General features: G+C 51.3%; 2 protein-coding genes across 2 annotated transcripts in view; one reads left to right on the forward strand and one right to left on the reverse strand.

The window, feature by feature from the left end:
• Positions 1–1,558: 1,558 nt before the first annotated feature.
• YIPF6 (Yip1 domain family member 6) lies at positions 1,559–7,402 on the reverse strand. Its single transcript, XM_065643303.1, has 7 exons — positions 7,335–7,402; positions 6,572–6,700; positions 5,982–6,060; positions 5,563–5,605; positions 4,609–4,734; positions 4,369–4,526; positions 1,559–3,824 (listed from the first exon to the last, which is right to left on the reverse strand). The coding sequence occupies exons 1-7, from the start codon at positions 7,371–7,373 to the stop codon at positions 3,706–3,708; spliced, it is 693 nt and encodes a 230-aa protein (XP_065499375.1). The 5' UTR covers positions 7,374–7,402; the 3' UTR covers positions 1,559–3,705.
• A 754-nt stretch (positions 7,403–8,156) lies between these two features.
• Positions 8,157–13,739, forward strand: part of OPHN1 (oligophrenin 1) — a 55,711-nt gene continuing 50,128 nt past the window's right edge. Inside the window, exon 1 of the mRNA XM_065643083.1 lies at positions 8,157–8,509. Within this exon, the coding sequence (XP_065499155.1) occupies positions 8,356–8,509 (154 nt within the window). The 5' untranslated portion in view covers positions 8,157–8,355. The remainder of the gene's footprint in view (positions 8,510–13,739) is intronic.

The following is a 13,739-nucleotide window of genomic DNA, read 5'->3' on the forward strand; positions in this document are numbered from 1 at the left end:
TTGTGACCAGCAGGACACTGTGGCCTCATTCAGCTGGACCTGCCGCTCGCTGGCCATGTCCCTGCTGCCACCACAGCCCAGGGCCTGCGGGACAGTCCCTGCTGTCACCCATGGCACGGAGAGCACGGCCGTGCGGTGGGTGATGGCCCCAAGTCCCAGTCCGGGCCAGGTACCAACAGCGAATCCTGACGTGCACCTGCAGCAGCAGCAATTCTCTGCTAGCAGAGGGAAAAGAGATTTATCCTGCACCCTGGGGCTCCTCCCAACGTCTAACTCACCGATGTGCAGACACAAATCCAAATCCAACACATCCCGTAGGCACAGGAGTAGCGGATTCGGCCATTTCTGCGCCCCACCTTTGTTTAACTCACCCCAAACTCCCGAGCCGTATAAAACACCTTTTCTTTGTCCAGGTGTTTGTGGGATCCTCTGGAGCGTCCCCACGCGACAGGCTGCTCCTGACACCCCCGCATCACACTGCCCACGCGCCTTTCCATGGGGTTTAATTTATAACCGTAAAGTTAAAACCAATACATTGTTTTCAATGGTATGAAATAGATTGAAATTAAATTCAAATGCATACACCAACTTCAGTTGATAAACAGTATTAAAAATATATTAGTAGGGAAGAAAGCCTGGTTTACGCATCAAAAAATCATTTGCTTTCTCTGCAGAATAGTTAAAACACTTCATTAAAGGCAAGACATTCATATTTCTGCTTGCTGTCCTTCCCTCAGCCAGCTTTAAACAAGAAGGAAGAGACTTTTTCCCCTTGGAAACAATGACAATTGAGTCATCACACACATTTTCATAACAAATTGAGAATATCTGTTGTGGTTAGAAGGATGGCTTACCTGCACGCGGTTTTGGAGCAATGTGCTGTGGAACTGGCTGCACAAGGTGAAGCCCCGTTCCACAAACAGGCACTCTCATGTAATTCCAGCATTTTAAAGGACTATCATCAATTCCAGGCAGCCTGTGAATATCAAACAAGCTCGAGGTGTTTCGCTTGCCTAAACCTGAGATGTTTCAGTCGTGCTTTCACATGTGCACATCCACGCGCTGTGGAACCGCCTGTGTGCAGAGGGGCAGAGGCGGCGGCTCTGCCGAACATCAGAGGTTGGCTGAGGAACAAATTCCAGTCTTGGCTTCTTGACGTTTTGGAGTCACAGAACACAGTTAATCTTCAATTAATCAATCCGATGCTCATTCCACTGACTCTTACCACTTGCTCTCTCTGCCTTTCTAAGCAATCACGCTTTACTTCTGAAAAGCGCTACGTTTTTCCACAGATTGTCATCTTCAAGTGCAGGGCCAAGCCGCCCTCAGTGAAGCGCTTCCAGAACTGACTCCAGCACTGGTGAGAATGCATTTTGACGAGCTCTGCTGTGTGCTTGTGAGCGGCTTGGCACCAAGCACACCCACACAACAGCAGGCTGAGGAGCAAGGTGAATGAGGCCATGAGCCACAGCAACCGCAGCTCCTGGCCAAGGACACCGATGTCCTCTACCCTCTGCTAAACAATGATCAAAAAACCACCGTACGTAAGACATGGAACTTTATTCAACTGGAGGCACAACAACTCAGAGAATCTGGTTTCCTACCCGCATCCTCCCAGCTAAAACCTCAGGACAAGTTACATCCTCAGTGACATAAACCCACTTGCAGATTTTACAGCTCCAGATGATGGCTTCCACACTGAAGGAGGATCATCGAGGCAAAAACCAGACAAAAACATTCACGCTATCATATAACCAGTATACTTCTGCCTATTCTTTCAGATTAAAACCATCTCTCAACTAAAAGCTTGAGTGACCAGTTGAAAAGTAAACCTAGTTAATATAAAAATAATTTTCTTCTCTCTTGTATAAGCCAAGAGCAGTGATACAGAACAAACCATCATGAGACTTACAGCAAAATCCAAAACAAGCAAGGGAAAAACTGGGGGTTTAATTCCTTTAAAAATCATTTTCCTTCTTTTCAAAAAGATACTGGGTCAACTACATGTTACTCCAATTATCTTTCAGATACAATATCAGCTTAAGTCCCAAGACACTAGAGAGAGAACTCCAAAGATTTCTCTAAAAGTGTAGTTAAATTCTTGTGCTGCAGTAGGAAAGACCTGACTCAAAGACTCCCACTGTAGCCATCAATAGCTTTACTCGCTACTTCTGTTGAATATTTCTTTTCAGCTTCATATAGCTCAGCTAATGTCTAAAGGAATGGAAAACCACACACTTAAAAGAAAAATCGCATTCCATACCAGTAACAATTGCAGGAAGCTGGAGGATTCCTCTGGCAGCCCTGGAACAGCAGCAGCCCCGGCCTCACCGGCACAGGAACCGCGGCTGCAGCAACACCCGATCCTTCCCTCCTCTGCACACCCCCGAAATCCAAAAATGGACTTTCGATCTGCACATTTAGAAATCTCCAGCCCAACTGTCAAATACTTACAGTGTTTACAGCAGAAACTGCACTTTTCATATATAAATATAAATTAGGCGTATTTACACCTCAGCAGGACCCATGTACATCAATTCCAAATCTATTTGCATTGCTATAGGAAAAAGGAAATACAATGCTCATTTTCAGAAAATGTGACATTTTAACAGCAGCTTTTTTGCCCCCAGATGTTTCAAAGCTCTCCCCTTGGATTGCTTACTGAGAATCACAGACAACACAGGCAATTTCTTTAGAGTTTTCAAACAGCAGCTCTCCAGGCCTCAATCCCTACACTGACATAAGAACCGCACACTCATCCACACGTGGACGGTTCTCCAGGCCAGGTACGGCACCTTCAGCCTCATTTTGTTTCCTTCCTCCAACCTGTTTTAGCATTTTGAGAATTTTCCATTCTCAGTACACACTGACAGCCAAGTTCCACTTACAAACCAGTTTTGACTGGTTCTCCAGGACTTTTACCTCTCTAGCCTATGGTCCCATGGAAAGGTTTGTAACTCCCCAGGGTAAACACACTCCCTCTCACGCGATGCAAGGGCTACTCAGCGTAACTGCGGTGTTGAAGGCATTTGGCTGAAACACTCTTTCTTGAAGTCTGAAGGGAAGAATCAGAAATACACAGTACATGAATACGAACAAAAGCAGTTCCCTTCTGCCCGGCCCCAGTTCACTGCAAACTGGACCCAACTTATATTTTGCTGAAATGCAGTTTCAAAGTGAAAGCTCACAGTCCTGTGATGCATTTTATCTACATTTCACCACTCTGTAGGTCAATGAAAAAGGACTCACATACATTTCTTCCCTACCCAACAGATAACAGCAACCAAGTTCTATTATTTCATAAGGCATCTTCATCTTGAGTGAGAATCCGAGCACGAGCAAGAATTCCGCCACGCCGTGCGATCCTGTAACTTCATCTTCATCTACCCAATGTCTTGAAATTTCAGGATCTCCCACTCTGTTCCTCAGGCAGAATAATCCCTGTCACAGTGGACATTTTTTAATTTAACACGACTAAAGAGCAGGGCTAAATGAAAAAACCCTCAACAGCTGCACCTCTGTATCTTTCAAAAAGAGGGACACAAAAGACCAATTTTTGCAGTTCTCTGGCTTTATCCCATAACCTGCCTTTTTACAATATCTATATATATATAAATTAGAAAGAGATAAAGCCAATGATTAACTGCTGTGTTCATGAAAAAACTCCAGTCCGTATCAGAGAGTCTCTTCTCTTCGGCTGGGAGATCACTGAGGTGTGAAGGTGAGGATCATCCAGCTGATGACGAAGTAGAAGAGGAAGATGGGGTACACGACCAGGGCTTTGCGGTTCGGGGGCTGACTGTCTGCCAGGAACGCTGTGGATGCTGCGCAAAAGATAAATACTCGGTAAAACTGCAAGTCTAAGATCCACTGCAGATGTTAACAATTTTGAATTAGGATCCACATTAGAATTATGTTGAAAGAGAAAACAGAGCAATACCAATGGTCTATAAAATAATAATATATGTTAAAACTTCTTTTTTTATCATATAGAAAGATAAACACTGATTAACATTCTGTGACAAGAGTCGGACTTACAGATTAAGAAGAGAAATAATGCAGATGCATCTGTATGACATTAGCATTTTCTAATAATATTTATAATATATATCACAGAAAATACCCATCAGTATCACATGGGGTTTAATATTAAATTATCAACCTCCTGCTGAAGGCAATGTGAATATGACGGTGACAATCACCAGGAGCAGAGGCCGAATCTCTGCCAACGCAAGGGCTGGAAGAACTATTTCTGTGATACCTCAGCAGCCTTAACCCACAACACGCACGGGCTGTTCCCAACCGAGCACGCAGATCAGGCTCAGGCATCGCGCTGCTCAGCACACAGGGCACTGGAAAGGTGCTCACCTAATGTTGACCAGGCGAACATAGCGACAACTACAATGAGCCGGATGATGAAGCTGACGGTGCCGGCGCCGGCCAGCAGCACCAGCCTGCACACCAGCATGGCCACGGTCAGGGGCAGCACGCAGTAACCCAGCACGCACAGGCTCTGGAAGAATGAGCTGCAGAGACAGAAACGGTGAAAAAGCGGTCAAAGCAAAGCACTGCAGAAACTCCTCTGTGACTAAATAAACCAGCACTCACATAGTTCCTCCGAGAAGCTTTGAGTTCAGTGTGATGACAACGGCACCAAACCAGATGATGACAAAGACCTCAGCAAACTGGGGCCCTCCATCGTCTTTGCTGTCTGCTGCCCCCCCCTGCAGCATCCTGCCGTAGGGAAGAGATAAAAACAGTCATTTGCAACTGATGACTGACTTGGAGTAGATGACAGAATAGGAGCCCAAAACATTGATCTCCAGTTGGGGTGCAGACGGATCATTTTTCATCTGTTTTCTTATTTTTAGTACCATCCTCAGTTTTGCATAGGAGAGGAAAATGGTTGTGACTCCACTGAGGGCATTTCAGTCTGTTTGTTTACCTGCTTTGAGGCCTGTGTAAGCATAGAGAGAACAAAACCAAAAGTTTGGTAACCTCTCAAAACAGGCACTGAAATACACGATAAAACACTTTTAAGTATCAAGGAAAGCTTATAACTATAATAACACAAAGCCTGGAAAAGTGACCATGCATTGATTTCAGCATTTCAATGACACTGTCTGCTTCTGCCAAAGCTTCACCAACACTTTCCTAGATGGTTTCTGTACATTGAGTGTGCAGATGCACCTGAGCTGGCTGATACCACCAGCATTTCCACGCTGCCCCAGACGGATCTGTGCACACGCACACAGCAGAGCAGCAGGAGCTCCTGGGAGCCACCATCACCTCCCGCCTACCAGCTCCGACAACAGCCGCTCCTCTTCATCGCAGCCAGGAGCCCCTAAACCTTTCACCCTGAAATCCCAAGTTTGAAGAAGGGAGGTCCTGGCGGGCTTGAAGCATCAGAAACACATTTTATAGGAAAATCCAAACAGGCAGAAGATCAGTGAAGGATCAGGAGAACTTAATCTCAACACATGTAGTCAGAAATGTTTAACTTGTCCTTTCTCCAATGTAAAAGACTATAAAACCCCAACTCCACCCACTGTGAGTACTTACAGTGCAAGGGAGACACAAAGCACCAAAGGGCCCCAAAGATCCCCTGTAAGTAAAGGAAAAAATAAAATCATAAATATCATAGAACGGTGCTCAGTTTCATTTTCCTGGGAGTAATACAGCACCTTTTCCAACTCCCAGTGTATCACTTTTCATATTACACTTCCTTATAATTTTCTAATTTAGCATCTTATGCCATTTTTTTATAATGCAATCTCTTTCAAGTCTGCCACGTGTCCCACTTTTAAAGAGCTTTGGGAACACTCTGATTTTTCATGTTTGCTGTTCGGCACTCTACAACAACGGCAAGAACATGGAACAGACAGGTCTGAGTCCCTGTTCGCCCAAACTCCTCCTCCAGTGCAGGCAAAGTCTGTTGGCAAAACATCCTTCCAAGACTTTGGAAATCTTCCTGTACGTACAGTCTCTGAGGAGCGCGCTGCTCTTCTTCGGGTACATGACATGGACAAATTTCTTCCCAACAGCCTTCAGATCTCTCATCTGAAATAAAAATGTAACGCTTTAATTTATCCTTTCCTAAAAATTACCATTCCCAACTAAAAGACAGAAGTAAAGCAATCAGGAGAGGATCCAACCCAGAGATTTCTGCAGCATCCTCTGCAACAAGAAACACCTACTTTTTCTACATTCCTTAACGACCGCAATATTGTATCCTTTATTAACACCTGGTTAAGACTATCAATTTATTTGCTCCTCAAGGAAAAGAAAATTAATGAAAAATCCTGTTAGGTGGAACAGTTTTCTTCCAAACTCCATCTGAGGCCTTTAGCCTTGCAAAGATTTTGAGATCACAGAGAAACTTTGGGGCTCCTACTGAGACATTTTTTGACTGTCAATAATTCATTTTACATGGCTACTTCTAAGAAAAAAAAAAAAAATCCCTCAAATTACAATGAAGTCAAGCAGAGCTATGCAAAAATACAGGTTTTGCATAAGTCAGCCAAAGACGTCACCAAAACGTGTTTCACCCCAGACAGAGGCACAGACTCACAATAGTGTCCTTAACGGGCTCATCCAGCGTGGAGAAATCGTCCTCGGGAGAGTGTGATCCCACAGGAACCGTGATCTCCCCCTCCACGGGAATGTCTTCAGATATCGACACATCTGCCAGACCTGCAAACTACACGTTTTTTAAAAGCTTTAGAAAGAAAGAAATACAAACCGGCTGGTATTCACTTCAGCTGTTTTTCAGCAGGGTTTAGGATGAAAACACCTGCTCGGAATTCAAAGATACAACATTTCGTAACACAGTCAACGACGGAGCGCGGCTGTTAATGAGTCGAACGGCTCACAGTCTAAGGAGCTGAGTGCATAAGCAAAGCATTTCTGCCTTCTGCCCTCTGTTCAGACAGCAACAACGAAGGGCAGTGAAGGCTGGTGTGTTTTTCAGCGACGCAAGGCCCGGCGGCCCCGGAGCCCCGAGGCACCGTCTGTCCCGGGGCCGGTAAACCAACCGCAGCTCCGTGAAAGCGCCCGGGTTCCCGGGCATGGAAACAAACACAGAGCCCGACCGGTTCTACAGCGAACTGTGGGGCGGGCGGCAGCCGCAGGAGCGACGGCTCCGCGTCCGCGTCCTCCCAGCCCCGCTCCCGCCTGCCCCCCGTCCCGCAGCGGGAGGGCCGAGCGGCCCGGCCCCGCCAGCCCGGCCCCCGCGCGGCCCAGGGCAGCCGGAGCTCCGGCCGCGCCGCCGGGCCCTCTCCTGCCCGCAGAGGCGGCCCCGGGCGGGCCGAACCCGGGTCCCCGGCCCCGCTCACCAGCGGCCCCGCGGCGCCGCTCCCCTCCGCCGCCGCCATCTTGGCCGGCCAGGCGACGTGGAGGCCGCGCTACGTCATCACCGCGCGCGGCGAGCCCCGCAGCGTCACACGCCGCCGGCGGCGTCCATGGCAACGCGGGCGGTGCCGCTGCGCCCCCGCCCCGCCGGCAGGGGGCGGCCTCGCCGCGCGCCGCCCGGGCCCGACCCGGGAGCCCGCGCCGGGCCGGCAGCGGGGCGGGAGGGAGCCGCGGGGTCCGCCGGAACACGGGGAGGTGGCGCCAGCCCGGGCCCTGCTGCAAAGGGGCTAAATCTGGGAACATTAAACGGGCGAAAAGGCCGCAGACCGAGACCTGGTGCTGAGATTTAAACGGAAACCGTTTTTCTAACGATCTCCGAGGGCATTTCGGGCAGTCCCGGTAGCGCCCGCCGCCCGCCCGCGGGCTCCCTGCGCGCCCGCGGGGCCTCGCCCCACCTCCCCGCTGGGGAGAGACCCGGGAACGCTCATCGGCGTTAACGAAGCGGCCACCGGGGCATCGGCGCAGCCCGCGCCTGCGGAGCGGGGCCGGGGCAGCGCTGCGCGGCGGGCAGGGAGCAATGCCGAACGCAATGCCGAACGCAATGCCGAACGCAATGCCGAGCCCCGCCGGCCGCCCCCGCCCCGAGCGGTGACTGTGCCGGGGCGGGCGGCGCCGCGTGTGCCCCGCACCGAGGGGCTGCCCGGGGCCGGCCCCGCCGAACTACAAGTCCCGGCAGCAGCGGGAACGCCGGAAGCGGGGGGCGGGCGGGGCGGGGGTCGCCGCAGCCGTGGGCCCGGTGGGCCCGGCGGGCCCGGTACCGCGCAGGCGGGGGGGAGGAGCTCCGCCCGCCCGAGGCTCCCGCGGCGGGGCCGGGCCGGGCCGGGGGCGGTGCCCGGCGGGATGGCCGCGGCGCGGGCTGCCCGGGGCGGAGGGCGGGCGCCGTAGCCGCAGCCGCCCGCCCCGCAGCGCGGCGGAGCCGGCGGGAGGAGCGGCCGCCGCGGAGCCATGGGGCACCCGCCGCTGGAGTTCAGCGACTGCTACCTGGACAGCCCCGACTTCCGAGAGCGGCTCAAGTGCTACGAGCAGGAGCTGGAGCGGACCAACAAGTTCATCAAGGAGGTGATCAAGGACGGCAACGCGCTCATCGCCGCCATCCGGGGTGAGCGGGCCGGGGGCCTCCAGCCCGGGGAGCGGGGGGGCCGGGCTGGGGAACGCGCCCCGCCGGGCCGGGCGGGGCGGGTGCTCCGGGCGGGGGCTCCCCCGGCGCTGCCCGGAGCGGCCGCTGCCTCTGCCCGGGGCTGGACGCGGTTTTCCCTCGCGAACGCCGCCGTGTTCCCGCAGCCCACCCCGGGCCGCCCCCGCGGAGCTCACGCCCTCGCCCCCCGTTGCTTGGCCGCGGGTTTGTCTCTGGGTCGCTCCCCGCAGGGACACGTCGGTCCCCATCGCCCGGGCGAGCCGGGCTGGCACCGCAGCGCACCGGCCGCTCAGCCCCTCGAGCGCTCCCGGGCCTTTGTTTAAGGAGAATAATCTCGCGTTTGGGGAAGACGTTCAGTTATTTTGCTTCACCGAAGGACGGGTGGAGCGTGGCCGGAGGGGCACGGGTCAGCCCGGCACCAGCCCGGCTTCCCGGGGTGACCCGCTGCCAGAACCAGAGGGCTCCCTCCAGAAACAGCCTCTAGTCCTTCTTTTGTTGTGGGTGTGTTTTATTCTTCTTTTCTTTTTTTTTTTTTTTTAAACCGTGATGAGAATTTTTTACAATTAAATGTCGATATCAGCGTTGACTTTAATGGAGTCGCTTGTCCACACGTACTGACTGAGACCATCAGAGGTACCAGGACCAGGCTGTGTCGCCTGAAGCCACACAGTCCTCGTGTTTAACGCTTTACCGACCTGTCGTTCTGCTTAGAATCTTTTTCCCCAAGAGCTGCAGATACACCTACCCTGTGTTATCTCTTACATCTTCTCTACTTTTAGAAATGTGACTTAAAATATGGCCAAAAGTGTGTGACAGCGCAGCAGCTGTGATTGCTGCACTTCCATCAGGCCAAGTGAAGACAAATAAAACATCATCGGGGCAGACTCTGATCGTACGCTGTTTTTCGTGCAGCTGGTTGGTTTTCAGTTGGTATTAATAGGTTTAGCTGCTGCTCTTTTCTTAAGAATAATTCAGAGCTTCCTTGTTATCAAGGCCATGGCTGGAATAGCCGGTTTGCCCATCTGGAAAATGGTGGAGACAAAAGCTGGTGTGACTGGAACAGCAGACGTTGCAGGGCTGTGAGACGCTAAAATGTTCTACAAAAAAACCCCCAAATCTCTGCTCAGTCCAGGGGGAAAAAGACCAAAACCAAACAACAAAACGAAAAGGAAAGTGATTTTTAACAAGCTTTATAAATAATACTATAAATATAAATATAATATAAATAAATATAAATATTCCACTTTTTCTTCATCACTTTGGTCAAAATGTTTCCCTTTTTAGTGTTTGTAAACCCTAATGTTGCCCTTGGAGCAGGGGCGAGGGGACTTGGCTGGGTCTGCAGACCCGTCCCAGTGAGGCTGGTGAAGGAGGAAGGGGAGAAGGAAACTCGGTGCACCCCGACAGCACAGATAACCCCAGCACTGAGGGAACCCCACGTTTCTTGCCTCAAGTGCTGTGGGGGTGGTTTTGTGCCGTTTTCTTTTTGAAGAGTGCAGCTGAAGCAGCGGGCAGGGGCTGGTACCCGCCTGGGCTTCCATCGGCTCCCGGGATTCACCCCTCCCGTTCGGTTAACAAGGAACTTTACAAAAATATTTCTAGGCTTTTCTCCTTGAATCCTGTCCCTGTGGGACCCTGGATGGGAATTTGGGACTGTGTGTTGCCCGGACATCTTGGGCTGGTGGGTGACAGCGGTGGCGCGCGGTTTCCCCGGCCGTGCCATGGGATGGATCTGTCCCTCGGCAGCAAAGGTGATGATGGTCTCACCTGGAGAGAGGGCGAGATTGCTTCTTCGAGGGTAGAGGGTTAATCGTGGCGATTGTTGTGACTGGACTGGCTGTTACCTGTCCAGAGGTCCCGTCCGTCCCGTCCCTGGTGAATGGGTGAGGCACTCTCGTGGCGAAACCTTTGGCCAAGCCGTTCCAAGGTATTGACTCACCGCGCTGAGCACAGACTGCTGGTGGCTTTACGGATGTATACATCGTCTGCCTGTTTGCTGATTAATTGATGCACAAACTCCAACATGATATTTAAGGCTGATCAGTCCCCCATTTTGCTCAGATTTGTAGAAGCGTCAAGCACCTGCTGTCCCCAGCTGGCAGACGCTTCAGCTGACACGGGGCTGGAACAAAAGCCTGGGGTGCAGCAGGGGCTGCACGCAAACACGCAGCCCTGTGGATTATGCAAGCGCAGCAAAGCTCGTGCAGGCTTCCAAGGAAAGAAATGCAGTTCCTCATTGTGGGAAAAGAGGGTCTGCTGGGCTTTACGTGATCTGCTGTAAACACAGCCCATACTTGGACTCAAAAACCTGAGACCGCCCAAAGTTGTCTTTTATTTTCCACTTGCTGAGTAATAGGGGAAAAAAGGGAGTGTGACTTTACGTGGGGCTCTGCAGGGTCTTCAGTTCATGCTCTGGGTGAAGCGGGGCAGTTTTGAGTTGTCTGCAATAGCAGGAGCACGTATGTTGTTCTTCTCTTGGTTGCTGGTAGTGTTGTTGTTGAAAGTGCCCGGCCAGTTAAGGTTGTCTCAGAGTCCCTAGAAGCCAAAAGAGAAAAAACCCACTGGCATCACATTATTATGTCAGCAGCGCAAGCTAGGCATCCAACATCTAGTAAGTGCTACTTTGGTGACTTCTGTATTGAGATTTTTGGATGTCTTTTGACTTTTTTGTAGCCCTTTTACAGGTAGATTAGTTCATCATAATTATATATGTAGCAAATTAATATGTGAACTTGAGTGCAATTTTTTTTTAAACAAGTCATTCAAGTACTGTGGGATTGCAAATGCATAATATTAAATGCTTCCCGGGGTACGTGTCCAGCTGGTAGGTGCACTGTTTTAATTAAATGGATTGCTTGTTTTACAAATGCACGTACTCCTGTTTCCCGGTTGTTAGAAGAATGGCTGCTTTACATTATTTTCTTTCTGTGGCTCAATATGTTGTTTTTTTGGAATCTCTCCTGCTTGCTATGCTCTGGTCTGTGTGCGGTAATACAAAACCATCTATTTCCCCCAGTCTTTGATCTTATTTTGCAATTATATATCAAATGGAGTTTGAGAAATGTCAGTATGAGGCTCTTTTCATTAATGTATTAGTGCTGCCATGGTGTAAACTGTCCTTTGAAGCTGGAAGAGCTTTGACTTCTCGTGCAAATGTTGCACGTGTGGTTTTGAACTCGGTTTCTGCGCTGCATAAAGCTTTGCAGATTGCTCCTGCCTTTGCATGTCAGTTAACTGGCCTCCCCAGGCAGCGCGGGTGTTTGATCCTGGAAGGATAACATCGTGAAGGAATGCCAAGAGGCACCTGTGCCTGCGAAGCACACGACAGTCGGTATCAGCAGGGACTGGGTGGGCTGTTCCCTAGAATGGGGAGAACAGGGACCCCAGGAAGGTGCCACCGTTGGTGCTGTGAGTGGGAACTGGCTCGTTGTCCCTGGGGACGCTGCCGTCCTCGGCATGGCAGACCTGTTCTCAGCAAGTTCTGTGCCCTCGTTAGAGGTGCTGCTTGAGGGTTTAATGCTTCGGATGCAGAAAGCAGAGCGACGACAGAACGCGGTGTTTAATGAGATGGAAGCAGCCCTGGCGTGACCTGTCTGCCCGGTTCCTGCGGAAGCCCCGGGTGCTGGGTCATGCAAAGTCTGTAGAGACAAAGCCTTTGTTACTACAGTGTATTGGAGCTAGATACTGGTTTTTGCCGATGTCTGAACAAACCTAGAGCTCCTCTGGGAAAGAGGCAAGAGGAGCGAGCGTGTCCCACGCGTGCCCTTCTCCTGGCGCGGGAGGAGCTGCCGCTCTGCAGGCAAACATTAGCTCTGCGCTCCCGGCTTGGCATCGCCGCGCCTGCCTTAAAAATACCCTGTCCCACAAAGACAGCTCAGTTGTGAGCCAGCATATGGCACGTTAATGAAGATGTGCACAGAAATGGTCCGTGTGGATGCACAGAGCCCTTCTGTCTCGTGGAAGCTGCGCAGGATACCCTGGGGAATCGGGAGCCCAAACCAGACTCGCAGAGCAGTCTCTCTGGTGCCGCTGGCTGCTTGTGAGCCCGGGTCGGTAATGCAGCTGCTGCTGAGCGGATCTGACCTCCTAAAAATCGCTGTGTCCTCTCCTTTCTCCACCGGCTGTATCCTTGCATCAGTCAGTGCCTGAGCCTCAACGTGAGCGGGCAGCGGGCACGGCTCTCAGAACAAAGAATTGGCCCTGGCTGAGTGTAATCAGCCAAACAAGGTCTCGGTGGCTTCATTAGCTTGGTCACTCTGCTGTCCCTGTGTTTGGAGATGCTGTTTGTCCCTAAACCGGCTTGGGGGAACCTGAGCCTGGAGCTGCAGATGGAGCAAGCGACTCGATGGATATTGTCCCTGCTGCCTCATCAGGCACCTTCCTAATGAAGGAGGTTGGACGCAGACCCAGATCTGTTGGCTGTCCCCTGCATTTTCCCTCCGAAGCATCCCTGAAGTCTTGTGTTTCCCTGTGGACATGGTTTCCCAGCGGTGCTGGGGGCACTGGGAGGGGCTGCCTGGGGCTGCAGGGACCCGGGACACCGTCCCCTTCCTCCTGGAGCACATTACGCACAGCAGCCAGTGCTGAGCTGTTTCTGGACATAGCGGGGGAAAAATGACTTGCTGGAAAATACATCACTCCCCTCTAGCAATAATGTATTCTCCTTGTACTTGTCTGCTCCGTGCTGCCTCAGTTCTCACTGGGGATTTCATCCAGTAAGGGCTCTGGTTATGGCTGAAAACTTTTGAAATTTTCTCCTAACTTCTCAGCTTTAGTTGTCCGAGGAGACGTTAGACCTATATCCAGCTTAAAACCAATCAGTTGCTTTAGGGTGATGTTGCATGGAACTAGACAGCTCCTAGACCTAAACCAATTGCACTCAGTAAGTTAAAGACGTCGAGGACATGCTGATTTAGCCAGGAACCAGGATGCTCTGCAGAAGAGAAGCATGCAGTACTAGAGTGCAAATATCTTCTGAGGATTTGGAGACCTGTGTGCTCCTGCGCATCACGGTGCTGCAGCGCCGCAGACCGTGCTTTGCACCGTCTTATGGCAAAGGCGGTAGCAGGAACACCTGGAAACCCTTCACATGGAGACCCCGAGTTGGGAGATCAGCTCTGTGTGCAAGTGGGAGAGACCACAGAATTCTGCAGTACTGGTAACACACAATACCATTTACAGAAGTGATACTGGA

This window comes from Caloenas nicobarica, chromosome 12 (genome assembly GCF_036013445.1).
Source record: "Caloenas nicobarica isolate bCalNic1 chromosome 12, bCalNic1.hap1, whole genome shotgun sequence".
In the NCBI taxonomy this organism is placed as follows: Eukaryota; Metazoa; Chordata; class Aves; order Columbiformes; family Columbidae; genus Caloenas; species Caloenas nicobarica.